General features: G+C 34.0%; 1 protein-coding gene across 3 annotated transcripts in view; it reads left to right on the top strand.

The window, feature by feature from the left end:
- Wdr72 (WD repeat domain 72) overlaps positions 1 to 26,348 on the top strand; it is a 185,280-nt gene that overhangs the window by 98,917 nt on the left and 60,015 nt on the right. For 2 of the 3 annotated variants that reach the window (XM_077109030.1, XM_077109029.1), the window contains exons 15-17: positions 835 to 926; positions 4,725 to 4,804; positions 9,725 to 9,893. In XM_077109030.1, the coding sequence (XP_076965145.1) occupies positions 835 to 926; positions 4,725 to 4,804; positions 9,725 to 9,893 (341 nt within the window). Of the gene's footprint in view, positions 1 to 834; positions 927 to 4,724; positions 4,805 to 9,724; positions 9,921 to 26,348 lie in introns of all 3 variants that reach the window. The other variant, XM_076848584.2, reaches the window with a different exon arrangement.

Below are 26,348 nucleotides of genomic sequence, written 5' to 3'. Positions count from 1 at the left end.
ATATTAGTTGATTCCTTAAAGCCTTCTCCTAGACCTCTGGATATAGCTCTCTGATAGAGAATTTACCTAGCAAGCATGTGGCCCTCCATTCCATCACCCACCCCCGCAAAAAAAAAAAAAAAAAAAAAAATTAATTTTCATCAAAAATAAACCTTACAGAATGGAGTATCAGAATTAATTATGAACTGTTTCTCTAAGTCAGTCACCCCAAATTTGATCAGCTATTGGAGTGTTGGAGCCTGGACAATTTTTTTTTTTTTAGAAATTACAAAAATATATATTGAATTTGTTATATCAAATCCTTCAACAAATCCTTTCAACAAATTTTGCCACTTCTCTAACATTTTATTGAGGTTGTGAAGTTGACAAATCATTGTACACTTAACAAAGAGTACATGATTTAAATAAATTTAAGGAAATAGCTCATAATGAGAACATCCCTGATAGTATCTAAAGATCCCCATAATTTAAACTCAGACCTAGGTTAAAGTCTGCCGGTAACTGGGGAGGATTTTTTGACAGATGTCAACATATAGGATTCAAATGTTTGTTGCAATAGCCAGAAGTCATTTCCTTAAGTAGCAAGGTTTGTCTTATAAAAGTAGGTCACAAATAATCCTGGTTAACTAAGATTTGCAATTCAATTGGGATTAATATTTTAGTCAGAAATGAGAATCACAAAACAGATTAATATGGAAGATATTCCTAAAAATAATCTGTGCTCAGTTCCCAATTTGCTAATGTGTTCATGTACTCACATCTTCAATTTATTTTCTCAAATTATTTTTCATAGCCTTTCAATAATATTCTGTATATACTTCTTTTTCCCAACAGATTTTTCAAAACAGAATCTATACATAATAAGGCAAAAAGTCCTGGGAATGATATTTTGCATATTTCAAGCTTCTATGGTTACTTAAGAAATGGTAAGGAAGTTATAGGCATGGATATGATCATATTTATTTTTTCCTATGAAATGATATTTTGTAACTAAATGATATTGGTAAAATAAGTAACATTGCATAAAATATAGATTTCACAAATTATCTTTGAAATACCTAAAAGTTTGAAACTTTCAGCAAAGAAAATATTTGGATATTAAATTAAAGTCACATGTGATTTATTGGAAGGTTTATTTTGCATTGATATCTTTACTACTGAATGATTATTAGAGAATTTTATTGCTATTTCAGAAGGTCATCTTCTTCTGTATAAAACTCTTATATGCTTCTGAGTAACAATCTCAGTGTTTAGATTTTCTTTTGGTGCCACATGATGCTCCTTTATCTCAATAAATGGTAGGTGTCACTCCAGTTGTTCAGGCCAAGAACTTTGATATCATTTTTACTTTCCCTGTCTCTCATATCCCACATCCACAATTTTAGTCATCATGTTGGTTCCACCTTCCGAATACATCCTAGAATCCTGCTGCTTCTCACCACCTCCATGACCACTCACTCCACTGGTGTGAGCCTTCATCCTTCTTGCCTGGATGACCTTAGCAGATTCCCCATCACCTCTCTGGTCCTATTCTTGGCTCATACCCTCCATTCCCAATTAAGCAGCCATTTCGATCTAACTCAGAATCTCCTTTCTCTACTTACAGCCTTCCAGTGACTTTTTTTCATGCAGAATAAAAGTCACAGTCCTTCCCAGAGCTCACAAGACCATAAGGCTCCATTTGACCTGGCCACTGTATCCACACCATCACATCCTCACCACCTAGTTAAACTCAGTTACACCTACTCTCACCTTTTTATTCTTAACCAAATACAACAAGCAGACCTTTTGTGTTGGCTGTACCTTTGCACAGAATATTCTTTATCCAGATATCTGTATGGATCAACCTACCCTCCCTCCACTCACCTTGACCTTTAAGTCTTCTCAGATGCCACTTAGTCAACAAAGGTGCCAACTCAGTGCTTCCTTAGCCCTCCCTACCTCTTTTCTTCTTGTACTATTTAAAACCTTTTCACTGTCACTTTTTCTATTTGTCATCTTCTGCCTGCTATTGAAATGTAAGTTTGATGGGGGTTATACTTTTAGGATAGTTTTATTCACTGTTATGTCCCCAGTTCCTCGAACAATAAGGAGAAGAATTTAAACAAGCACTTTTTGAATTAGTGGATGAATAAAACTAGTGACTGAATAAAATTAAGGGATAAGTAGTAAATAAAACAATGGCTTGGGAAATAAATGACTGAGGTTCAAGATTCAACTCTTTCACTTACTACTTACTCCTTTAAAAACTTTATTTACTACATTTTGAAAGTAACGATAAGTTTTCAGACTTGATATGCATGTTTTTTCTAAAGTTGTGTAGTGCCTGACTTGTTTAATGGATTTACTTGAACATTTGTGCACAGAGGCCCTCACAAAACTGTTAGAGAAAACTTCTCAAGGTTTTTTCAAGTATGAGTGGCTTAGTGTATTCTAAGAATTATACTGATGGATTTAGATATATTATCTCATTTAATATATAAAGAACTTTACAAAGTAGAAAGAACTCTATTTTTTACTTTCAGAAGAATTGGGGCTCATAGAAGTTAGATGATTCATTCATAATCAAAATTCCAATCCAAATCTGATTCCTAACCTTTCTTTTTCTTTCCATCTGTCAGGTCATTTCTGACATTTATGATTGTAAATAGTGTTCCCTCTATGTGGCCCTCATCTGGTCTGCTGGCTGTCTTCTTAGATAGTTGCTCTTGTTAGAGTTAGGTATTTGATATTCATTTTTTATATGGGGAATGGTATTAGAATTTAATGTTTAACATACATGTTTCTGCAAAGACAGGGAATTGCTAACTAGAGCCAAGGCATTCCCTCTTCTCCTCTGATTTCCCACCCAAAGCAGTTTAAGCAACCAATATTATTACTGAATAATATCTCTAATATTTAGGATGGCATTTATACCATTTAAAATTCAGTTAAATACTGAAAACACAAGATTGTTTTCTTTTTAATAATAGATGGAAAGTAAAAGGATTTACTCCATGTTGTTAATTTTATAAAGCCAGATTCTGAAGAATAAATTAATACTCTGAGGCACTCATTCTAAAGGGTTGACAAGAACCAATACTCATTTCTGTCAGCAGAAACAGTGACTGGGTTATATTGGTAAGCCTGGGATGTTTTCTTTTCATCTTTCCCTCTGAAGTTGCAATTAATTCTTTAACTCACTGACGTTGCCAAGAAAAGTTGGCTCTCATTTCTATCTCATATTAAAATTTTAACATCACATTAAAGTGCACTGTGAAGTACCCCATGATGCCAGTAAGTAGTTACAGTTGAGACCAATACTTAGCTTTGATGGTTGAGTCACAAGGTCAACAAAATGAGAGAGGGAGAAAGGAAAGAGATCAAAAGAAGATTTTTTCTGTTCCCTTCTGTGTTCTGGAATAAATGGAAAATATGACTTCAAAATCATAAATCTCTATAATATATGTTATTTGGCCATTTCAAATTCATATCATATGCTCCTACAGAAAAAAATAATAGTCAAAATTTCATACGTATTTTTTTATTCTAATTTTTATGTTCCAAGTATTATATCCAATACTTTCTATCACATTTTCTTCAACTACTAATATGATAAAATATATATTAAAATATATAAAATATCATTCATATTACTATATAGGATGATGATTCAATCAAAGGTATATTGTAACAATGTTAATTTAAATATTTGATATCAGAATGTCAAACTGTATGAGAACATTAATTTAAATAAGCAGAGTAGCAATTTGCCCACTGGGGAAAGCCATCATCTTTTTCCCCCATCTTATTCCTAGGATTTGACACTGACATAATATACTTTAGCTATCAGAAAGCCTTAATTCATTGATTTTTTCCTTTGGGTGATTATATGTACATTTTCAATTAATGAAAAGGTACTTATTAAGTGCTTTTTTGTGTAGGGAACTTCTGGGCACTCTGTGGATCAATTTAAATAGACCAAGCCCTACTTCACTCTTAAAATTTCACATGGAACATTAAGGCAGAGATAGAAAGGACATTTAAAAGGGCAAACTTAAAAGAAACAATACATAACAAAATGAGTCAAATTGAAGCATTAGTGCTTTACCTATTGATCAGAGTGGAATTGCTGGGTAAGGACAAATCAAAGGAAGTCTTTTATTTGATTTTACATATTATAGAAACTGATTCATAGCAGGATTGAATTTCAGAAACTATTTGTATGAGGAAGGAATTTCAAAATTTGGTGATCTGTCTTAGGTTAGCAAAGAGGTGCAAAGATGAATTTAAGTTGTAAAAATGAATATGATTTGATCTGAATTTGTGTTAATATTATTGGTAGAAATATGTCTAAAAGTACGTACATATATGCATGTGTGTATATACTTACTTATATGTATTTAAAATTCTTATATATACATACATATGTAAAATTCTTATAGGTATATATATAAATATACATATGTGTGTGTGTGTGTGTGTGTGTATACATGAACATATATTTATTTCTTAACTCTGGCTATACGTGAAAATCATCTGAGATATTGTTACAAAGTATTACTGCCTGCCACACCTCCACCCTTGGACCTTCTAAATCAGAATTTCTGCAAGATTAAATCTGTGCATTGGTGTTTGCACAAACAAATTACCCAGGTCGTTCCATTGTGCAGCCAGGGATAAGGTCGGTGTGTTACATCATTTTTAACACTCTCAGGATATTAATGTGTTCTACATATTTCTAGGTAAGAATGAATCTCATACACCTGACGCTGACCTTCCGCTTTTGAAGCTAATCTCATGTTGGCGAGACCAGTCTGTGCAGGTATGATATAATCCATATTCTTGAAATTGTTGGAAGAGTTTATTTCTGCTGTAAGTAATTGGTACTTCCTTTACCTGAGAGTAAAAGTAGGTAGTTACTCATGTCCTGTCTGGACTTGCATTTTAACATGCCTAATGTAGAAACAGAGATGAGAAAAAAGAAAAATCAAAATCAAATATGTAAGGGTACACCAAGGAAAAGACATGAAGTGTGGGGTTTTATGCTATCATATGTAACTACTTGCCTGACGGGGTTTTAGTTTGAGGCAGAGTTGTCTGTTGCTTGATTTCAAAATGTGCCATGACATTATGGTGCTTTTCTTGAAAATTTATTCATATGAATTTAGAAACCATTTTTTTGTCCTTTGAGTACCTAATCTGTGAGCTGACAGAGAGCTATTTTTTTTCAATGTTCAATTTAAACCCTTCTCCCTCTTTTAATGCTTCTTTGGGTCCTAAAAGCAAACTTACTTTTCGCTTTGCACGTTGTACAATAAATATCTGTGCATTGATTAGATGAATTTTTGTTGGAACTTAATTCCTCTTCAAGAACTTGGCAAATATCAAGTTTGCAAGAGGGGGGGAAGCAGTAATTCTGATTACAAATGGCTCTTCTTGGTTATAGGGAAACAAAGTTTAGTCAAAGCAAACTTTAGGGGTTTGATACTACTATAACACCAAATATGCACAGCTCTAATGACAATGAAAAATCACATTTCCACATGATTTACCACCATCCTAATATCATCCCTCATCATTTTTCTGCCCCTATTTTTATCCTTATATAGACACATTGGCCTACATTTCTAAAACAACAAAATTATTTCCTCAGTATCTTAATGTAATCTTGAGATGGAATTCATACTTCTCCATCTTTCAACCCCTGATCTTCACTCAAAATCTGCCTTGTTAAACAAGTTTGTCCCTGACTACTCCAACTGATGTTGCTACCAGGCCTCCCCTCATTTCACACCTCTAGTAGCCATCATGTTACCCAACCTTCCTTATATTTTCATTGTGGTTGCTTTTAAGGGAAATGATATCATTTGATTTTTTTTGTTTGCTTATTTCCTATCTCCTCACTGTTTTATCAACTTTCTAAAAGCAGGGACCTTGTTTATCTCATTCATCCCCTCTCACCAATGGCCAGAAAAGCAGTAATGACAGTAGCCAGTCAATAAATATTCAATGGATGCATGAATAGCTATGCAAATATTTTCTGTAATGATCAAAATTAACACTAGTACATACTCACATTTATCAGCATTTTAACAGTCACTCTAAAGAGTCTGTTTATTAAAAGGGAGATTTTCCCCCTGCCCCAGTAGTCAAAGAATCTTTCAATGGGGGAAATTCCTTAAATAAAAGGATTCTACAGAATATTTATCCTGAATCTAAAGATCTTTTATAGCTAGCTGTTCATTAAGATTTCACTACACTTTGGTATAGTTTGGTGTGTTTGGGCTGATGGACCTTTAAGTTTCTATATTCAGCAACCTTAGATGAAATCTTGAAATAGGGCAGATGTTTTCAGAGTATTTATCATTTCCCGCTCAGGAACTCTAAGCCTTATAGTGCTGTCATCTCTGTCAGTTACCTAATGCAGGAGTCAGGAAGATAGTTTTAGTTTGTTGATTTTTTTCATTTTCATCTTTTTCATTTGTAAAGTGGGAAGGAAAATTTCTTGGCTAACCAGAAACAGCATGGTTGTTTGCAAGTAGTTGTTTAAATGCTTCAGCACCCAGTGCTAAGATTCTTAATAACACTGTTTATTTAAGCAGTTAATTGAATCATTGAATCCTGAATTTATTTATTTTATTTTTATTCTTTTGCATTTTGGGACCACCAGGGAGTAATGAAAGAACTTTTATTAAACAGCAAAATATGAATTTAGAAATTGAGTGTTTGCCTTTAAGGGAGAAGAATGAGTTAATTTTTCAGATGAATGAGTCAATCCAGAGGTTACTCTCTTTTCTCATACATCAGAGAGTCAATATAAAAATAATTCCTGAAAGAGAAACAGGAAAGTTTGGGGATTGCTATTTGCATTTCTGGCACTTTAGTAAAGTGCTTTGAATTTTTTTATTCCAACACCAATGGGTACAAATACTGGCATGTGGACCTTCAGGGAGAAGTGTTGCTTCTCTGGGAGATACTGCAAAGACATGAAAGACCAACAAGAAGTGCAGTGTTGTTGAAAAGCTTTTATCACAGACAATCTGGACATCATAACAGCAAGCAGCATACAGGGATTCTTATGAATGTGATGATGCTCAATGCTGTTTTTTTAGTACTTTGATATTCCAAGGTGTTAGTGAGATACAATCAAAAAATTTGGTCTTATCTGTGGAATTATGTAACATTCATAATAATAAGTATGTGGCCCAAATCATGGCTGACTCTAGTCATCTATTTGTAAACTTTACTTTGATTCTCTGTACATCTCCTTGTAAAAATATAGTACTTTGCATACCTACCTTTTCAGAGAAATTTATTTCTATGAATTTGGAATATAGCTTTATAGGCATAGTGCTCCATTTTAGGCTAACATTAAAAAATCACAAAGTTAAATAAAATCTGTCTAAAGATTTATATTTTGTTGGAGAAAATTCTGCCGCTATTGACACTCAACAAAATTTACCTTCTATTTTTATGTATTAGATGGATGCAAGCATTGATAGCTGAAAATTGTCAATAAATTATACTTTTCAGACTTTTTATATGCATCATAACTGAGGCTATAACTTGATCCTATAAGTTATAAGATATTATATCTGATAGACTACATTGAAATAGATTACATTTTATATCACAGTTGTGAACACTGTTCAGAGAGGTGACAATTTTTCCACTATGGACATATGGCCAACTTGTCCACTCTAAGGGCTGTATTATGTTCTGGACACGTTGTGATCTACGGGTTCCAGATGGTGTTCTGTTTTGAGAAGCTGTCATCCTGAGCCCTCTCAGTAAGTAAGGACATGAATTTTCAGAGGAGTTTGACTTGCCAAAGGTTGCATATGTAGTAACTGTCACAACTGGATCAGAAACTGAAGTCTTCTTTTTTTGATCCAATGTTCTTACCATCACATCATCCACATCTTGGAATTAGTACTATCAAATAACATGAGTGAAAAGATGGATATTTCATATATGAAATATTCAGTTATATAAAATTACTCATCATTAATAATTAAGAAAATATGCCCATCTTATGTTATACGTAAATCAGCATAGTTTGCCAATGTTGTAGTATATATTAGTAAACACCTTATAAGTAACACATTATTATAAGTTTCATCACACGGTGAATTTTAATAAGCATGATTCACAAGAATTGTGATATGTATAATTATACACTACATTCATAATATATAATAAATTTTACAGTGCTGAATATTACATCACAGACATTCATGTGTAAGCATTACTTACTTGTATCCTGATAGGCTATACTACATGTTAGTATACATGGTATACAATAGCAAAATCATTACCACTCATTAGCCTGTTTTCTTTCCCTAATCAAGCATTTAAGTGCAAGATGTACAAGAACAGGCGAAGAATCAGTAATCTAATACTCTTGGAAAGAAGCTTCCTTATTTAAAAGTCAGGTGCCCAGTTCCTTCTGCCCCAGTAGTTCAGTGAGCATCTGCCATAGCATGAGCTCCCTGGGAGGCCGTGGACTTTAAAGATAGCATATGTCACCATAATTTATAACGAGACTAAATAATGTCCAGAGAATGCATGTTCTGTTTTTGGTTATTACATCTCCAGATCACTACTCTCAGATGGTGTTATCCAAATCCCTAGCTACACACATCCTGCAGGTAGACTGGGAATAATGGAGAGGGCAACAGTAGCAATTGTGGAATATGGGCCAACTTGGCAAAGGGCAGGCTTCTGAGGGAAAACAGCAGGCATTGAGATGTGGCTACATGAAAGACTTCACTACAGTCAGAGAAGGTTAATGAGAAGGCGTCCAAAGTCCACCTAGATCAGTGGTGTCCTTCCTTTTCTCTCCTTGATTCAGATCCTGGCTTTTCTTGGTCACTACCTAACTCCTGGTCTTTGCCACATTGCTTGCCAGGAAGAAGTCTGAGTAAACAGTCACTAGTGTTGCATTGACAAGAAAGGGAACAGAAACTTGGGTGGCAACATACTGTAAAACAGAATCAAGGATCAGAGGCCTGTTTACCAGGTCTCTATAACTTTGGACTGTCATTTACTGAGTTCTTCATTTTAAAATGAAGATATTTGGGCATAATGCTCTGTGTTTGATCCTTAGCACTGGAAAGAAGGAAAGAAGGAAGGGAGAGAGGGAGGGAGGGAGGAAAATAAGAAGGAAAGAAGGAAGGAAGGAATTAGACTAGATGCTCTGTGATAAACATCTCCCTGCCCCCACCCAGCCACAGCTCATTGAGTAGGTAAGCACAACAACTGGAAGGGAAGGCCTTGCAGTGTTTTAATCTGTGTAAAACTACATATGCATTCATTCAGATGAGTCCTTTCTTTAACCTTCTCTATCAAACAGTTTAAATCCAGTGTTTTAGCTAACTGGTGCTTTGGAACTGAACATAATTTGAAGAGCTAACCTTGTCTTTAAATGCAATATGATACATTAATTTTCTGTAACTTCTAATGAAATTTAAAATAGCTTAGTTAGATCAAAGAATTGAAAACTCCTTTCAAGTATCCATTTAGAATCTTGGATTTGCAGAACAGCTTTTACTCCCCATATTTTAGCTCCTTTAGATGCTACTTCTACCAGAATGTAACAGTATTATTTATAGAAATTTAATTAAATCAAAATTCTGGGCTCTTTCTTCTTTTTTTTTAAACAAGACTACCAAGTATTTGTAATAAAACTATTAAAAATAATTCACTAAAACAACAACAGTTACAACAAAAACCTTTCTAGGTAACTGAAGCAATACAAGCTGTTCTCTTGGCTGAAGTGCAACAGCACATGAAAAGTTTGAGAAAGACACCAATTGACAGTCAACCAGTGTCCACAGCAGAGAATGATAACCGTGAGATGATGCAGATCCCAAAGAAGAAGGAGTGGACTGAGGAACTAGAATTACAGTGTATTAGAAACACTTCAGCTCCACAAAGTAAGTAAAAAATTTACCGGATTACACTTTCAATAGAATTTTTGTACTAAATGAGAATGTAACTTTATAATATATACTGTTGAAAAATAAGTTCATCTCATTTCTGCAAGATCCAAGCCAAGTGCCTTGTTTCTATCTTATCTGCTATCAATTTCCCCTGATTAAGTGTCAGATTTTTTAAAGAACTTCTAGATTCTACAAAAAAATAAATATTTTTCTAGAAGTAAATTGTACATTATTTATAACAATGTTTTGAAGTTGAGGGATTAAAAATGAAGACAGAATTAACCACAATAGCCTAAAAGGATATATATCACACCTATATCCAAATAATAATGGGTCCTAAATGTATTTGTTTTGTTCCTTGATAATAGTCATTTGCTGATTTTTCTTTTCTAGGAAGAAGAAATATTGTATAGAAAATGAAACCAGTTTTACAGTTGGACAATTTGATTTTTATAATTAACTTTTTCATTATAGCTTCATAATAAAAATAATAATGTTTATGGTTTATGGCTAGCAGATCAATCCAAATTAATATAATACAGTGTTAACTGTTTTTTTAATCCCAATTACCATGACTTTTTAAAAATGCAACTAAAACACATAAAAAATTAACTACAAACTTTATTAGTAAGCTTTTGATGAATAATTAATTTGTAATGTGATTAATTGAGTGTTTTGGACAGGAAAACACATTATAAACATATATATTCAAGATTGTTAAAATTCTCAGATGTTTCTTCTATCTCTTAAAAGAGATTTTATTTTTATTTATTTGAGACTCAGAAATTTGTTATATTTCTAATGTTAAATCTTAGAACCAGTATCATTCTTGGAAATACAATTATTTATACTTGTTATTTTATAAAATTACTGATGAGAGAGTGTTATGTGGTGAGAGATAAAAAGGCATATTCAGAATAGGCCAAAGAGTAAAAAAATAAAATTAAAACTAGAATATTTCTAGATGCCAGAAAAGCCCTGATGATGGAAAATTCAGTAAATACTTTGACAAAGCTAGATGGCTATTTCAACTTGTTGATTTGTTGTTTGTTTTTAGTTATTTGGTAATACCTCCATGAAGAGCTCGTTTTTTGTATCGAATGACTGCAGTTATATTACACCTTTTAAGTAAGAAGTATAAAAATTCCTTTTTACTTAAATTTCAGTGACTACATTGAGCTCTTGACTCACAGAGAGCCACCCTTGGTGCCATTGGTAGGTTTCTTCCAAGTCCCCAAAGCCTGTGTCATTGATCATGTGAGGTAGCTTTTATGAGCATTATCTTTAATCTTCAGGGTTTACCTTATTCTTTGCCCATTCTTTTTTTCTGGGCAAGAAGCTCTTGGTAGACTATCAAAGTGAAACTTGAGATAAGTTTTGCTGTCACATGCCTTACCCATATTTGTACTTCCACCAGATTGGACCCAGTTCTAACCCCAGGTCATTCTCAAACGTAATAACTGTTCTTGACACAATGGAATCTCATCTAACTGTGACTGAAGACATTTGGACTTTAAGTTTGGCATTAGCTGTCCTGATCAGTTATGAAAAGATTTTTTCTTTGCTTATGAAAAAAAATAATTGGGATTAACTTCTGATAAGAATTGGAACACCGAAGTATTAAACTAATTTATATTTTGGTGGATGAGTTTTAGAATATTTTATTAAACAAATAACACATTCACAAAATGTGGAACATGTAGTTTTTTCAAGTAATATTACTTGCACGAAAATACTAACTACTTTGCAATTAAATATGAAATACATCACAGGCATTAAAGAGGAAACTATCCAAACAATATTATATTAAATTGCCCTTTTCCCCTTTGGGAAAAGATGTGTTTTTAAATGATTCAAAAGAACTTAGTAAAATGATAGTAAAAGATCTTAGAATTCCAATATAGTGATATGTACTATATTACATGATGGTATTTGGAAGACAAAAAAAAAAGCTGCTTTATTTCAAATGTTCAGAGAAAAAGTTAGAAAGAGGGTGGAGGGGCTATTGGTGTGATGATCCTCAAATCTAACAGGCAAATTTACTTAGCCCAAGTATCACTGTAACATATATTATTTTACAAGTATTCTTATGATAAATGGTATATTTTAATTTTATAAGGTTCTTGCTCATTTGTCTCCTCTGAGCTCTCTCCACCTCCTGCTTTTTTCCTGATTTTTTTTTCTTGTTTTTTTGGCAATACATCTTTTTTGTAGATCAGATGTAAAGTAAAAGATGATAGTTTTGTTTTGCATGGGTAATCATAAATTTGTATTATGATAGAATGAAGTATATTTGGTTTATTAGCTATATGTAATATAGTAATAATAAATCATAGAAAAATAATAACAATTATTGAGGTTTTGTTTTTTGTCTTTTGATTTTTGTTTTTGTTTTTGTTTTTTTGGTACCAGGGATTGAACCCAATGGCACTTAAACACTAAGCCACATCTCCAGCCCTTTTTATATTTTATTTTGAGACAGAGTCTCATTAAGTAGCTTAGCGCCTCCCTAAGTTGCTGAAGCTGGCTTTGAACTCACAGTCCTCCTGCCTCAGCCTCCCCAGCCATTGGGATTCCAGGCATATGCCACTGAACTCAGCAATTATTGAGTTCCTTTTTTTTTTTGGAGGGGGGTTCCAGAGATTGAACTCATGGGCACTCAACCAATGACCCACATCCCCAGTCCTATTGTATTTTATTTAGAGACAGGGTATTACTGAGTTGCTTAGCACCTTGATTTTGCTGAGGCTGGCTTTGAACTCACAATCCTCCTGTTTTAGCCTCCTGAACCACTGGAATTACAGGCATTCACCACTGCATCCAGCCAATATTGAATTCTTAATGCATTCCAATACTATGCAAAGTAAATTTTGAATGTTTTCTCACTTTTTTCTTAAATTCTCATATAATCCACAGGAAGCCTAAGACTACACTTCCAACAGTTGAATCCTCTGTGCAGATAACTTCACCACTCTTTAAATGTCCATGTTTATGGACATGAAGTTTCCAAGTAAAACTGAAAAGAACCATTCTTTGAGAAAATTAGATTTCCCTTCTGCTGCCTAGGTTGGGCCTAAGAAATTACCTCTTGAATTTTTAAATTACACATATACACACATACACACATATTATATACCTATATATACACATATGTACCCACATATATATTTATCTACATATATTTCTCATTCATATTAAATACAGTTTTAAAATTATGCCATAACCACACCAGCTACTTTGAATGTCACCAGAGGTATACACCTTGTACTATAAGCTATACTTCCTATTATTTATTATTATCCCACTTTTAAAATGAATAAACTGGGGCATAAAAGAGTATGTGTGTTGCCTACAGTCACAAAATTAATAAAAACAGAATGCAAACCCAGATATTCTCTTAAACATTATACTCTTATCTAGTAAGCTATATTCTCTCTACTGGCAGCATGACAGAAATTTGCTCTAAATCACCTTGATCTAAAAATTGAATAATTTATTGAATGGTTTTCTTAGATTTTTATTCCTCTCTCATAAATCATGCTTTCTATTACCAAAGAAAATTCAGAGTGTTCAATCATTGCCATCTCAGCCCTCACAATAGAGAAAATCACCAGGTTTATGGAACTATTTGTACAAGATGCATCTGGGAACATTGGAAATCAAATGAAGTGAAAGTTGAAGTATAATGTGTGTTTGAACCCTGTAATTTTGTGTCTTGTTTCTTTTTCAGTGTTTTGTTACATTTCACAGCATGTATTTTATTTGAACTCTTAATATTTGAGTATCAATGTTTTATGTGAAAGTGGTGGATTTTATCTGTTTACATTTTTACAGTGATTACATTGCTGTCATCCTTGAAACTCTTTTTTAAAAATTATATAATTAATGCTCACATTCAAAACTAAAATTCATTGCTTTAAAAACAGCAATGGTTTTCATTATTAAACTGTATCTGAAAGTTAACCACCACCCTTTTTTTGTTTGAATGTTTTTTGGATAAGCTTAAATAAGTAATCTAAATTGTTCCATTAAATAAATTGGTTCAAATGAAAAAGGAGGCTTTGTAGATAAAACTGTCACCTTGGAATTATTGGCTGAATTTAAATTTCACGTTAAACTGTGGTTGTGAAGATGATGCATCATATATAGATGTTGCAAATAATCTTTACTACATGCATCATATTGAAAGACTTATCTAGAAAATTAAATAACAAAAGTGTGCTTTCTGTTTAAATAAAACCATGTGTTTGTTGTAAATCTAGGAAATAAATATCTATTCAATAGAAAGTTTTGATGGTCCTGCTGTGGTAGGCTTCTGCTGCCAGCTGAGCCTCTCAGAAGGAAAAACTGTCTGATTGTAGAAAGTCTTTGAAATGTACTTGTCTCCCTCACACTTTAGTTCACCCACTGTGAGGTCTCCAAGCTGAAATTACTATGGCCACAGAAATCATCTAGGAAAGGTCTGAGTGATATCAAGTGAGCAAGGAACAATAGGAAATGGGGGAACCCAGCATAGAAGGCCTGTGTGTCACAGTGAGGTCTTGGGTGCTTGTCCTCTCTCTCTCTCTCTCTCTCTCTCTCTCTCTCTCTCTAAGAAATCATTTGGACAAGTGGCACCCATTTTCCAAGGTATGTAGCCCATGGTGTAGGGGCCAAGGACAGTGATAGGTGGATTGGCTCTGGTATCCTGACTTGGTTCCTGGTTAGGGTAGTGCAGCATTGCTTATAGATACAATGACACCCGCCAGGTATGCTGGAGAAAGAGCAGAAGATGCACTCCATAAAAAAACCGTCCCTGGTGTTTTTATTTTCAGGTATACCTGTCTAGATGATCTACAGGCTTTATATTGTATTTTTACCTAAACTAATCCCCAGAAAATTGACAAGAGGCTAAAATTCCCCTGCCAAGAAACTATGGATTGAAGATAATACTAACAATGCAAGCTAAAGCAAACAAGATATAAATGTCATCACCAAATTTATCTTATGTTATAACTGGAGGCACATATGTGTGTGTATGTTTGTCAACTTCTTCCTTTTGAAGTTTCTTATTTTGTGTATATTTTAGAATGAACATACTATCAATACATTAATAGCATATATATCATTTATAAACAAATATACACACTAGTGCATGTTTCAGTGTTCCTCTTGGTTGTTTTATTTAAGAAAGTATCTGAACTGAAGCCTTTGGGTAGCCTGAGCCAGAAAGCTAGGATTAAGCTGAGATGATAGACCTTTGACTATGCAGGGTGATGACTTGATATTTTATATCCTACCCTGTCCCCAAAACTTTAAACCAATCTTTATGTATTGCTGCTCTATGTCACTTCCTCTAGAACCATTTCCATTGATCCAAGAGATGAAGATACTACAGAAAACAAACTGGGGCTCTGAGGTGGGGTACAAGCCAGCATCTAATTCAGTACAGGATATGTGAGGCATGAAGAACCATGAAGCCATATCAAAGCTAGTGGTTATTTTGGTCATAGTTGTCATGCTTGTTATTCTGGAAGGCTGAGGGTTAGGAGAGAAAGTTGTATATAATGTCCCAGCTGAGTTTGTGAAAGTACATAAAAGAAGCACCTAATCCAGTCTTTGAAAATAACATATGCATAAATGGAGCCCTGGGTGGACAGTGGGTGAACAGGACATAGCCAAGCAAAGAGCCAAGATAACAGGACATAGCCAAGCAAAGACCACCAAAGCCACCTATGCCTATATTTTTTTATTCCCAAGAATCATATGGATGAAAGTGCATGAATGAGAATCCTGAACACTAGAGAAGCCCTCTAGGTCTTCTTCCCTTTAAAATATTTGTGTTTTCTTTGACTCTCACCTTCCTTTCCTAACCCTCAGCTTTGAGACTAACAATGAAAAGTAAGATAAGGGAACAAAGAAATTAAGTAACTTGTGTAGGGTCTTATTACCAACAAGTGACACAGCCAGGAATCAAACCTAGACAGCCTGGCTTCTTCATCACTATATGACACTCCTCCCAAGTACACATAATTCTCCTTCACTATTTATTGTTCAGCAAATATTTGCCAAGTGACAGAGAGATACATATTACCCAAGTTGGGGATTATAAGGCAACAAAACCTCAGATGTGTGGCAGGACAGCAGGAAAAAAGATTCACTAGAAATCTATCAACAAATACTGAATAATTTCGATAAATATCTGAGTATAGCATTGTATGTCCTGTCACTAAAGATGTACTTAATGCTAAAGACTTATTTTGAAAATAAATCTATAAAAGTTTTAGTGATTAGAAATAGAGTTTACTCCTGAAAACTAGAGAAGTTGTTAAATCCTAAAAATATAAAGTATTTGCATATATATGTTAATTGAAAGGGGTAAGCATTGGGAGTATTGAAGGAAGAAAGGAAGAGAAGAAATTGAAAACCATTCTTATAGATTGATTTGAATTATCCAATAGACAATCTTATTCAAAAATCAAGGTATCCATGTATTGGATCAAGGTTAATTTATATATATGATAAGCAAATAAATTATTTAGCACAGAGTATACATTATATGCTTTTCAAAATACACAGTAGTCATTTGGGTCTAATATATGTCTGGTTTTGTTTTCAGCTCCTTACAAAAATGATGGAGAGATTTCATAATTTCCCTTTGTCTATAAAAATCTTCTGAGTTTCTTCACTGTTTCTGACCCTCTGTGTCATCTTAAAGATTGCATTGCCTCAGAAAGACTGATAGAGTTTACTGTTCTTTTCCAAAAGTAGGTTCATTTTTCATGGAGATTGAGATTGATGGTTTTCATCTTGGCATATGAAGAACTAGAGTATTTCATTGTCTTATTTTCCTCATGAGCAATCAGAATGCCAACCTAGCTCCAGTGCACAGAGGTGGTAGCATCAAGGAACTGAGTTAAATATTTCCTTGGTAACAGTTGTGGAGGCACCACTTTATTGATTATTGTCTACATACCCATTTAAACATATTGACAAAGAAAAAGTGATCTAGATTCTGTCACTGAAATCGATGTGTTTTCCACTATTGTTCTCCCAAGCTGAGACTGGCCTCTCTACACTGACCCTTCAAGGACAGGGACGGGTCTATTTATCTTTTTTCCTCCTATCACCTGAGATGGTCTTTCACCTAGTAGCTGGTAATAAGTGTTTATTGAGTGGGTGGATGAATGGATGGGCAGTGGGATGGTTTCTACTGAAGAGTCAGCCAACTTCTAATTAGTAAGAGGAGGAGAAAAAGAAAAGCAGATGATGGCTATTCTGTAGCATCCAGGCCTGATCTTGAATACAAACTGAAATTCGTATTTTCCAATATTTTGCATCATCCTGGATCAGGCCATATACACACAGCAGGCTTACAAATAATTAAAAATAGAAACACGAATGAATCTAGTCTGCAAATTCTGGAAGCTTCTTTTCCCTAATAGTTAAGTACCTGGCTCTTCACTACTCCTTTTACCATGATATGCTTTCAGTTTGATCTTAGAGAGCCCCAAGCCTTGCCTGAGACTCCCCTTGTTCCTCTTTCAGCTACTGTTTCTCCAGGAAGTAGTTGAGGAACCTCTGCCTCAAACATGGTTTCCTCAGCATTTGGACTCGTCCTAGGACCTGGTTCCTCTGCCTCCCCAGAAACTTCTAATTCATTCCTGACCTCTGGTAACCAGTAACCCTTATGTGAGTGACATAGAGCTTTTTTACAACCTGGTGACCTGAGCCACCTCCTCCCTTATGACCCCAGCATTGCTTCTGAGCCTGAGACTTGGCATGACATTAGTCCATCAAATACAATTCCATCAGCTAATATGAATATGTATTCCTAGTCCTGAAAATAATTTTAGTATAACTGGGGACTATATTATTTTTGAGAGAAAATGCAGGGCCTTTATGAGTTTTGTATTCTCAACAGCACAGTGTCTAGCACATGGTAATGACTAGGTAAATTGTGACTGAAGGGAACACTATCCATTTATCCCTTTGCCCTTGGAATATCCTGTTCCAATCATCACGTTGATTGTCTTGCTGGATGTAGCCTTATCTTTACATTTTAACTCTTCAATATGTCTGAGCAGTTTTCAACCTTGAAACAATTTGTATAACTTTAAACATCTCTTAAGCATTTACTGCTTTTAAATTTCAATGTTAGGGACTGAGATTTTAATTATATTACTTTCTAAAGTCTTTGTACACTCTTCTAAAATAGTATGTGTTACCTGGACCTCTGATTGTTTATTTACCTTGCTTTCTACCACTCTGAACTCCTTGAGGGCAAAAGTTGGAACTTAATCAATCTTTGCTCATAGCAACAAATGCACCATGTGGTACACAATGAATGCTCATTAAATTTTGTTCCCTGAATGAGCAAAATACTAACAAACGACAGCATAAAATAAGCATCATATTCAAGGCAGAATGGAAGAAGTGCTAAATAACATGTTAATAGTCTGTAGCTAGGAAAAGAATGGAAGTGACCATTACAGTGTTGGTTGTTTTCCTCTAAAATGTTAATTCAGGAGCATTTCTTCAAATTTATCTGTTTACTTAAAGAAGCAATTTATCTATCTGGAGACCCATCTGGAAAAATTAATGCTGACTGCTTTTGAAGGCAAAAAACAAGGTAGGGAATTCATTTTCAACCCTGTGAGAATAAGCTGCAAGAAATGAAGACAACTAGTTCAAAGAACTGTTACTTTTTCTTTTCCTTGCCTCTACTAAGCATAAGCCCTTTATTTATATTTGTGCATGAATACCTGTCCTCCAGACAAGAAGCCTGCCAATCTGGGGGCAATGTTAAAGTGCTCTTGGGTTGCTGAATATACATAACAACATGGTCTATATAGAGGCACTTCTAGTCTGAGATTTCTTCCCATCAGAATGAGGTGATTTTGAAATTTCAGAAAATGTAATTATAATAGTTTTCAGTCCTAGCTGGTATTTTGTAACTTCATCTTTATTATCCTAAAATGAAATTCATAAGTAATATAACCTATTTACATACATCACTCATATGCCATCTAAAAAATGATCAGTAATTTATAATAAAGTAATATGTGTAAAGGACTGGGCATGACTAATTAAAATGTAACAAAATGCTAACACAGACACCTCCCATTTCTGAGACAACAGCTGAGACAACAGACTCCTGTACATGTGTGGTAGACAGGGGAACCAAAGTGGATTTTCCTGGTAAAGTTCTGGATAAAGCAGCAGAATATGGCCATTTCTTGATATATAGAGTAGTGGCTTTCCTATAAAATTAGTTTATTATAAGACTTGAAAAATTACTATGTGTTTATAGATAAGAAAGTTAATTTTATGGAGTTGGGAAATTATAAAAATACTTTCCCTTCCATTAATGTCCAGTGTAATATTTGGGAACTATGTGATACAGCAGGATAATTGTTCATTATGAAGGTCTTTTCTGAGCATTGACGGACATCAGGCAACTCTAGTGCCTGTCCACACAATGCCAATTAATGTCTCCATAATCATTGGGAAACCCATATGTCCCTCACCTCAACTGTTCCCAAAGGCTCCAGTAGGGGGCAGTACCAACCCTGCCAACAACCACTGCTTAGGGAAAGGGATCTAGACATTCTGTGGCCTTTGTTTCTGCCCTTCTCTCTCTCTCTCTCTCTCTCTCTCTCTCTCTCTCTCTCTCTCAATTTAAATTTTTTTTTACTACATCTTATTTTGTTTCCATCATACCCTTAATCATTCATTTAAATTTTGTTTTTATTGGTTCTTTTTAGTTATACATGACATGAATAGCTAGAATCCATTCTGATATAATTATACAAGCATGGAATATAACTTATTCTAATTTGGACCCCAGTCTTGGGGATGTACACAATGGTGAGATTCACTGTGATGTACTTATATATTTACATAGAAAAGTTATGTTAGATTCATTACACTGCTGTTTTCTTTTAAAACTACATAAGGAAATGAAACCAAAAATAGTAATTCCAAGCTAACTCCAGAATTTCCTTTATCAGCTCCCCAATTTTTCCTTCTTCCTTCTGCCCTCCTCTTCAGTTGTGGTATTTCCCACATTGTATATATTTATTATTTTTTGGACTTATGTAGACCTTGTTGACATCTATTTTTTTTTAATGTACATAGTAAGTGATATGACCTTTGTTCTGTCTCCTCTCTTGGAAAAAGAACTTCTTGTTCTATTCATTCATTTTCACTTTTATATCCTCAAATGTTAGCTTTGAGGTCAGCGTGGAGAAAATGTGGTTGGCTGATTAAATAAGACTGGATGTAAACTACTAAGACCTGTCCAAAAAGATAATCAAATAAAATCTCCAAATTTACATCTTTGTTATTTTACAATATAGACTAGACACAGAACACTTCTGAACATGAAATTAGATGAGTGTTTTCCAGTCTGTAAATTCACAGAGAAAATTGGAAGAAAATAATGGATTGAAAGAGGTCATAGATTCATGGAATTTATCATTGGGATTGGATTTTTGATTGGGAATATAATTCCAAAACTTTGATTTAGAGCATCATAATTTTTGATACATAGTATTTTTAAAATTCATAGTCCATTAGTATTTTTTTTAGAGAGAGAGAGAGAATTTTTTTTAAAGAGAGAGTGAGAGAGGAGAGAGAGAGAGAGAGAGAGAATTTTTTTTTTAATATTTATTTTTTAGTTATCCGTGGATACAACATCTTTGTTTGTATGTGGTGCTGAGGATCGAACCCAGGCCGCACGCATGCCAGGCGAGCGGGCTACCGCTTGAGCCACATCCCCAGCCCCAAGAGAGAGAGAGAATTTTTTTTAATATTTATTTTTTAGTTTTCGGCGGACACAACATCTTTGTTTTGTATGTGGAGCTGAGGATCCAACCCGTGCCGCACGAATGCCAGGCGAGTGCGCTACCGCTTGAGCCACATCCCCAGCCCAGTCCATTAGTATTTAAAGTACATTAATATATACTATTGTTTTTGAGAACTTCATTAATATTCCTTGACACAAACAAAGTATATCTCTTGATATCTCTGTACCACAGTAGGGAATAACCTTCTTGGTCATCCAGGTGGTAAGTCTGTCTATACATGAGACATCAAAGTTCACATGGCTGTGGAGGCATAGAGCCACTGATTACCAGGGGTTGGTTTTCAGAGACTGCACATGGGAGTAGACATTTACATGGACTCTAGAGAATAGTGGTGTGGCAGACTCAGAGAGTGGCAGACTCAGATTCCTCTTCTGGAAAGGACGACTTGACTTGCTGTGAGGAGGATGGCTCTCTGACAGCATCCACCTGTGAGCACCTTGAGGTCTGTGCCAGCATTGGAGCAGAAGTCATACTCCTTGGGATAATGGCTGCTCAAGGTTAAATATAAGGGCCTAGTCATTTTCAGCCCTAGCAGACTTCCTTTAATGGGCAATCCTTTCTCTGGAGTTTCCGGTAAGTTGGTAGAAAACTTGTCAGGTCTTCATGGTGAATAGAGTTCCTCCTGCCCAATCCTGCTTTAGCAATTTTTCTTTCATAGGTGTTACTTCCAAGTAAGCCTTTGCATTTCTAACTGTATCTAACATTTTCTGGAAGGACCCAGCTGACATTAGTGGGAGTGAGTATGGTGAGAGGATATTTCAGGCAAAGGGAATAATAGAAAACAGACACAGAGGCATGCAAGTGCAGCCTATTTGGGAAATAGGGATGAGTTTGGTGAAGACAGTGTAGAGGAGATGAGGACATTTCAAACAGGATGCAGAAGATGAGACACCTGGAGTCAATAGGTTCTAGTATGGAGCTTTTTTTCTGAAAGATAAAGAAAGCCGTGAAAACAAACAAACAAAAACAAAAACAAAAACAAAAAAACATTTTAAGAGATGTGGGACATTTCCAGTGCAAAGAAATAGATAATAGAGAAACCCTGTGTTCAAGTTTTGCCAAATATCTTTCTGTATAATAATTTATTTGTAAAGCAGTACTTTTTTTTTACTTCCTTATAATTTTTCTCTATCTTCAGTTAGATGAAACATTAGAGCTTCATGTCCCATCCAAAAAAGGAAATTTTGTTTATGTTACATACAGGAAGGAAATTTTGTCTCCTAGGGTGCTTTTAGACCAAATTATTAAGTATTATTTAGGATTGTCAGACTTCAGATCTCATTAGTTATACCTTCTGAGTTGCTATGGTGCTGACTTGAGGTTCTTTTCCTCTATTAAGTCCTTATTCCAATCTCCTATCTTTCTTGAATTGGCTTTTAAATTTTGTCCAGCTTCTATACATGACTAATTTGGTCTGATTTCTCATCTCTTTTGGATTCATTTGTGTTGTTTACCACTTATTGACAAGTTTAGACCACCCATATTGTTTACCTGTTTGTTTATTTTATTATTATTTTTTGGACTTATATAGACCTTGTTGACCTCTTTTTTTTTTTTTAATGTACTTTTTAATGTACTTATAGCCAGGCTAAGTATTTGCTATTAGACATTTTCAAGGAATACTATATATGATTTTAGTTTACTACTTATAAAAAAACCCCTTGATTTAATTAATAGAATTTAGCAAAACAAGGTAACATTGAAATGTGCTTTACCATGTGTTTATATTAATATCCAATGAATAACCTCAAAGGTTAAACTTCATGATCTGTCTCTTCAAGCTATGTACTTAATTCCAGTCATTACATCACCTGCTTCCCTTATGCTATTGATTTATGTTTCTTTCAAACTGCTGAGATTGAGCAGTATAATTTATTTTTTGTTTGACACACCCTGCATTATGACACAGTGTTTCAGAAGGTAATGGCAAAATACCTGTAAGGCAGTGCAGAATTGCCTACTCACCTGTGTGGATCAATAACATCCTCCCTGTTGTATGTCTAGGAGTCTCATAATAAAGGAAGAGAATGGAAAGTTATTATCAGTCTTTCTTTCTATGGTAAATATGTCAGGGAATCTCCAAATAGCAGTGGTGTTCAGACCCCATAAAGTCTGTTTATTGTTGATAGATGCAAAAGAATGGTTAGAATTTTCATAGGGATTTATATTTCAATCTTTCCAAAGTAGCTAAAGCCTATTCAAACTATTCAAAAGAAAATACAAGTTCAAGACCCCTAAATATCTATTTAGGAATTATTTTTAGATATTAAAAAACATTAGATGGGTTATTTTCAAATGATTAGTGTGCCTTTTCTGGTACTTATATAACATTTTATATTTCAAAAGGTTTTAGCATGTCATTTTCTATCTCTTTTCAGATATGAAGTGATTCTTTGCCCATTTAATTGAGAGGAAAATTAGGGCACATCAGACATAGGTAGCATTACCACAATGATGTAACTTTTGTGACCATGGCATTGACTAGATCACATGCTCCTATTTGCCAATCCTAGATTCTTTTCTGTAAAGTGCCCTATTTCATGGGGCATGATGTGAAGGATGGAATTACAAGGGAGTAAGTTCATTTATTTATGAAAAATGATGTATTTCATTTTTGCTAAATTTGAGCCTTTCCTGAGGAGAATATTAACATTTTTATATTCCAAGTGGCTCATTTTAAAGGAAAATATATTACACATTTTAAAAATGAGTTAAACTATTTCTACTGTTAATGGCAATCCTCTATTATGATATTCATACCATAAAAGCCAACTATTAGTCAAAAATATAGTTTGATGAATGTAGTATATTTATAAATTGAAGACAGTCATTTCATTTCTTCCATAGTAAATTTGCTTTAAATATTAGTTTATTATATATGTTGGCTTGTATTACAAATATTTCCAGTAAGCAAACACAAATCATTTTTATATTTAGCATTTAAAATGTATCTTAACTTGACCATTAAATCATGTATTAAATATTCAATTAAAGTGGGTTTTGATCCATTTTTTAAAATTAGTGGTCAGGTATTCGGGGAAACAAGCTCACAAGATGTTTCTAAAACACAATTCACTTCATTTCTTGTTCTGTATATTTTGTCAGAGAATGCCTTAATGTAACAGAAATCAGATTTGGTGTGTATTTTTACACCAAATCAAATTGTGCAGGCGCCACCCTCAGCTTTCTCCAAAACATTATAAAGGATAAGTTTCCACCACGATATAGCTTAAGAAAGCAGCGCAGACCTGGAAAAAGTCCATATGTAGAAAATGTGGCTACAGGAGGAGGTTTTACTGGAAAACCACGTGTCCCATAGCACCATTACAAGAGCTGGACTTCAAAAGTAACTTTACTTTAGCTGATTCTGACTCCTGGAATCTGTATGTAAAATATGCATGATTTTTCTAGTTATTCTTCAGGCATAAATCAGGAATATAAAAGCTACCAAAAAAATGTAAGAATGAAACTGTGATACAGTAGTGACTAATGGTAAAAAGCACTTAAATGTGCCAGTTATAACAGCTGTATGAAGAGGGTGAAGGCATCATAAGTCATTTTATTTATTACAAATGGCAGGTTTCCCGTCCTAGTTGTATTGAATATAATCTGCTTTTCCTGTCTTCTTCTTGCCCAGTCCTTGTTTTTTCAAATTCACCAGCTATAATCACAAATGTGAAAAAATTTAATCTCTATTATTTTAATACGTACCAGTTGCCCAAACTTGTTAAGTCTTTTTCCTAAATCCAGAAACAATAACACCCAGTAAACCTTCATAGTATACTTTAAAATATTAAGCATTACTTTAGATCACTAGTTCTAAATCTTCCATTTCTGATTCCTGAAATAAAAAGCTGTGTGTTCTCCAGAGCAGGGAGGAAGAGCAGGAGGAAAAGATTAACATTAAACAGAGACATGAGGTGGGAGGGAAAGGGAGAGAAAAGGGAAATTGCATGGAAATGGAAGGAGACCCTCATTGTTATACAAAATTACATATAAGAGGTTGTGAGGGGAATGGGAAAAAAACAAGGAGAGAAATGAATTACAGTAGATGGGGTAGAGAGAGAAGATGGGAGGGGAGGGGAGGGAGGATAGTAGAGGATAGGAAAGGTAGCAGAATACAACAGTTACTAATATGGCAATATGTAAAAATGTGGATGTGTAACCCATGTGATTCTGCAATCTGTATTTGGGGTAAAAATGGGAGTTCATAACCCACTTGAATCTAATGTATGAAATATGATATGTCAAGAGCTTTGTAATGTTTTGAACAACCAATAAAAAAATAAATTAATTAATTAAAAAAAAAAAAGCTGTGTGTTCTCCTCATACACACAGTTGCTTAATCCAAGGAAGATACTACATGATTGTTGCACTATGAAGTCAATTAGGTATTTTAACCTTCATATGATATCTTCTACACAGCTGTAATTGAGAATTTATAAAATATTAGAAAAATAAAGACAAGATTAATCAATCCATTTTCATTTTATATGGAAAGCACAGATGTCTTAAAGATCTATATCAATGACTAACTTCCTATTTATTAAAAAATGATCTAAATTGGTGTTTTAAAACTTTCATAAGCATCTGAATCTTTTGTAAAAATTAAATAACCAACAAGATGGTCAAACTATATCTTATTGTTAAATTTATAATATTCATTTCTAATAATTTATATTTTATAAGGTTAAATATGAGAAGAGGGATATTTCCATGAAGTATGAGATTTGAAATTAAAATGGATGACAGTCATATAAACTTTTGGTCTCAACATCTAATTCATTTTCATTTGTAGCTTTGGGTACAATGTAGTGAAAAAAATTCTGATTTATCTTGTTAAGCAGAATTCTCCAACAGGACTTTACTATAAAATTCTGCATCAGTGGAACTGCTTTGTACTATCATTAAACATACATACACTTTCTTTCACCAGTGATGTATTTTATAATTTTTTTAGACATTTTCTTATACTTTATTTTTCAATTTTTCCATCACTTTTGCAAGCATAGAACTTAATGTTTTCTTAGAGCAAGTCCTAGTGAAAAGGAATATATTTAATCTTACCAGTACATGAGGATATTTACATGTACCTGTAGAAAGTTTCTGATATTATTTCTAAAGTTTAACTAACAGTACCTCTTCACTCTTGAATCTAGGTTGCACCCATTGATATACTGAAGTCAATATATGATGTCTCACCATTTCAGAAGGCATTAATGTCTTTTCTGCTATTCCTTGCCTTCTTTATCCCTTCCCCTGAAACAAGGACAGGGAGGTTTGTTTGTTTGTTTTCAATAAAGGATAATTATTTTAGAACAATGTATTTTATAAATTTTTCAAGAAGCAGATTGATCTGCACAAAAACAGTGATTTGGCAGCATAAATCCATGTGTGTATGGTTTCCACATTTTATTAACAACTATTTGTAAAATTTATATATTTAAGTCACAGTTTATAAACTATAGTGTATATATTATTCAAAGATAAAATTTGAATTAAACAATTATGTAATTCCCTCTTGGAAATGCTGAGATTGTGTGGAATTCGGGTGGGAATCTGCTGGGCAGGG

Source organism: Callospermophilus lateralis, chromosome 3 (assembly GCF_048772815.1).
Source record: "Callospermophilus lateralis isolate mCalLat2 chromosome 3, mCalLat2.hap1, whole genome shotgun sequence".
Classification (NCBI taxonomy): Eukaryota; Metazoa; Chordata; class Mammalia; order Rodentia; family Sciuridae; genus Callospermophilus; species Callospermophilus lateralis.
The sequence above is the reverse complement of the archived record's forward strand: the minus strand, read 5'-3'. Positions and strand labels throughout refer to the sequence as shown.